This window comes from Fundulus heteroclitus, unplaced genomic scaffold, assembly GCF_011125445.2.
Source record: "Fundulus heteroclitus isolate FHET01 unplaced genomic scaffold, MU-UCD_Fhet_4.1 scaffold_373, whole genome shotgun sequence".
Taxonomy (NCBI): Eukaryota; Metazoa; Chordata; class Actinopteri; order Cyprinodontiformes; family Fundulidae; genus Fundulus; species Fundulus heteroclitus.
Window position 1 is genome coordinate 12,935 of NW_023396785.1, and position 3,751 is coordinate 16,685.

Genomic DNA, 3,751 nt, shown 5'->3' on the forward strand with positions numbered 1-3,751 from the left:
ATCTTCAACATACGCAGCGACAGCGGAGATACATCGCGATGGAGTGACTGAATCCCAGGAGTATAACCACATTTTCGCCCGTGAGTAAACGTTTTATTTTTATCTACAACCAATAACTACTTTTTAGCTCTTAGAATGCAAGCTTGCTAGTTTAGTTCTCTGTAGACTGTTTCCGGGTTCCCCTGTGACGCTAACGAAATGACGCAGGGCTTTTTACCGGTGAGACGTTCAGGAGCGCTGGAGTTTACCAAGCTTTCCAACGTTACATAGAGCAATATCTGTTCCATCTGCATTAGTACAATATATTTAAAAATAATATTTTTCAGGGCCTACGCCTCGAGAGTTGGAAGGAATACAATTTACTCAAACAGACTATGGTGAGATATCTTTCAAGTTTATGTTCATTTTATTTAACCCTGACACTATATATGTAACTTTTATTTTTATTTTTTTTATTTCCTGTATTTCAGATTTTAACGGTCATGATTATATAGACGAATATCCCAGCTCTTCGAACCGGGTCAATCCTAATGTGTACCACGGAGAATTAGCGGGCATTCAGCCTCAACCGGACAGACAGCGAACGCAACGTCAAAATCGACTGCGCCGCCAGAGGAGACGTGAAACAGGGTTTCACGACGCCTCGGGCTCTGCGCGTCAGAGGACCGAAGAACTCGAAGCTGCATACATAGTAATCAGCCCGCCTGACTCTCCCGTTCGAAACGTTGTGAATTCACCGGATCGAACCGTCCAGGACTCACACGCAACGCGTAAGTTAACTATTTTAACTCTGAATCTAACCCTGATTGTACAGTTCCAAAGTATCTCGGTTCGTTTACTGTATTTGCTTATTTACCCGACAGTAACAAACCACCGAGACATTCTCGTTGAAGCAGTGCTTGAAGCCGGAATTCAGCTAGCCGGATTTAACCGGCCGGACGGTAAATGAACTTTTTTTTTTTTTTTTTTTTTTTTTTCCGTGTATGGAATGTTTTTAAAGTATCTCTTTGTATGTTTATGATTCCTTCAGTAACCCAGAATACACCGGCTGAATCTCTGTTAGTTGCAGACGTTCCTCCCCGCACCTCAACCCCTCAGCCAGAAGGTAAATGAATAGCAGTTTGTGACTATTTTATCCAGTATTTATATTTAACTTTATAAATAAAATTTCTTCAGCTGCAGCCCGTGCAGAGGGTCTCACCCCTCAGCGGGCAGTCTCCAGAGCAAGCATACCAGAGCAGACCCCATCACCAGCAGCAGAAGCAGCAACAGCAGAAGCTCCTCACTCTCGCTGTAAGCTAAGCCCTCATCGGGTTATTTTTATTCTGTAGTCATATTTTATTTATTTATTTGTTTGTTTGTAACAGCAGCCCGTGCAGACGCAGCCAGTGAGCCATTAGAGGGTCTCACCCCTCAGCGAGCACTTTCCGGTGCAAGCATACCAGAGCAGACCCCACCGCCGCCACCACCATCACCAGCAGCAGAAGCTACTCAGCCCAGCTGTAAGCCCTCATTGGGTCATTGTTATTTTTATTCTGTATTTACATTTTTTTTATTTATTAATTTGCTCTTTATGCTCGTGTTTGCAGTAGCTCGAGCCACCCCTAGCTTGATCAGCCTCCGTTCATCTGTCCTGAACCTGCAACAAGACATCTGTCGGATAATCACCAAAGCTTGTGCTGTGAAAAGAATTATTCTGGGTATTATTTCATTTCAAAGCTTTCATAGAGTTAGTTTGTGATCTATTAATTGTATTCAATCCTGATTACGTTAAAAATCTTAATGATATTCTATTTATTATTTCTTTTTGTATCACAGAAACCTCAAAGGTTATTGAGCAAATTCCGCAGTCAGGAGACGGAGCACAGCTCTACTGCATGCAGGCTGGAGAACTTGTGAGATCCTGCCAGATCCAGCTGGATCAACTGTTCCGGCCGCCTGCATTGCGTCGTACAGCAAGTGAACAGAGACATCCTTGCTTGATCAGCCTCCGTTCATCTGTCCTGAACCTGCAACAAGACATCCGTCGGATAATCATCAAAGCTCGTGCTGTGAAAAGAATTATTCTGGGTATTATTTCATTTCAAAGCTTTCATAGAGTTAGTTTGTGATCTATTAATTCCATTCAATCCTGATTACGTTAAAATCTTAATTATATTCTATTTATTATTTCTTTTTGTATCACAGAAACCTCAACGGTTATTGAGCAAATTCCGTCGTCAGGAGACGGAGCACAGCTCTACTGCATGCAGGCTGGAGAACTTGTGAGATCCTGCCAGATCCAGCTCGAACTGCTGTTCCAGTCATCAACACTCCACTCAGTGTAATCAAGTAAAATTGTGACCTGTAAACATGGGTAGCCAGCAAATGAGAAATGCATTAGATGAAATGTTGAAAGCTGTAAACGAATTACAAAATATTCCTGTTAATGATACGTCAGGAGTTCTGAATCTACCTAATGCTTCACCCTCTCGGTTAGAACAAGCCCTGCAACAATTAAACGCTTCATTCTCTCAACCCTCCTCCCCGGAAAATGATTCATTACACTTTGAGATGCAAGTTACAGATGTTTTAGATCAAATCACGGAAATGGTTAACGACCTTCGGAATATACCGCTTCTGGATACGTCTGCGGGTGCTAATTTACATGAAGGTAATGGTTCACCGGATAGACAACAGGTTCACGCCAGCCAGGGTTGGAATTTTGAACGTTTATCATTGCTAGAAGAAGCCCTCCATCAATTAAACGCATCCACCTCTCAGCCATTTAACCCTAATCCTGCAGGCCAACAGTCTCCTCATCACCACCTGCAGCAGCAGCAGCAGCAGCAAGGGGGTAGTTTAAATCATAATCCTTCTGGTTCTTCTAATACAGTTTTGCAAAACCCCACCACCAGCACGCATCAACTGCCAGACGTGCAGGGCCTGCAGGATCAACCCTGCACGAGCCAGTCAGCTGTAAACAGCTCTGAGCACACACAGCAGTCCTCTACATCCGGCATCCAGCGCGACCGCTACAATGTCACAGAAATAAGACGCTCTTTAAACATCACCGCTTTACAGCCTGGCGAGATTCCTAATCCCGTAGAATTTTACACACAGGTTTATGATGTTCTGGCTGAGTTGGCAGAATCTGTTATACCTCTTATCTCCCGTAACGACATAATTCAACTTGAGTTAAGCGGGCAGGGGTTTGCTCATCATACCATCGTACAAGTCGATGACGAAGGCGATTCAATTTTGCCTGCATTTCAGGAATTTTTAGACGACTTAACACAATCTAACGAGGAATTAACCGACAACGTAGAAATAGTCCTTCAGGTTGTAAGAACGCCAAGCGGGGGTGCAAAACGTAAGGTTGTTAAAACGTTAGACTGTGAACTGATCCATAAAAAACGGCGGCATCTATATATAGTTGAAAATTCTTCTAATCAACTCTGTTTTGCAACAAGTCTAGCACATCTCTTTAATCCGGCTTTTACAGACAGTGAAGCCGTCCACCAAGGGACAATTTGGCAGCATATGGCAGGTTTGACCGAGCAGACTCCAGTAACTTTCGGTGATGTGCACAAATTTGAAAATATTCTCAACAGGAAAATTGTCGTTTTCTATAAAGACAGCAAGGATGCACTGCTTCGTAATTTCCAGACTGACTTTTCAGATCGTTCAAATCCAATTTTTTTGTTTCTGTTCAAAAATCATTACTATGGAATAAAAAGTCTCACAGCATTCACAGGCTCTAAGTACATCT

At 42.8% G+C, this 3,751-nt stretch overlaps 1 protein-coding gene across 1 annotated transcript; it reads left to right on the plus strand.

Moving 5' to 3' along the window:
* The first annotated feature begins 530 nt into the window (after nt 1–530).
* Nucleotides 531–3,337, plus strand: LOC105936656. Its single transcript, XM_036130704.1, has 9 exons — nt 531–534; nt 630–770; nt 864–941; nt 1,031–1,105; nt 1,177–1,293; nt 1,368–1,502; nt 1,590–1,700; nt 1,819–2,070; nt 2,188–3,337. The coding sequence occupies exons 1-9, from the start codon at nt 531–533 to the stop codon at nt 2,325–2,327; spliced, it is 1,053 nt and encodes a 350-aa protein (XP_035986597.1). The 3' UTR covers nt 2,328–3,337.
* The last annotated feature ends 414 nt before the right edge of the window (nt 3,338–3,751 follow it).

Bases quoted from the DNA above. Each gene is read 5' to 3' on its own strand.
- LOC105936656 (XM_036130704.1), top strand. The intron at 1,701-1,818 runs GTATTATTTCAT...TTTGTATCACAG, and splicing joins TGTGAAAAGAATTATTCTGG to AAACCTCAAAGGTTATTGAG. The intron at 2,071-2,187 runs GTATTATTTCAT...TTTGTATCACAG, and splicing joins TGTGAAAAGAATTATTCTGG to AAACCTCAACGGTTATTGAG.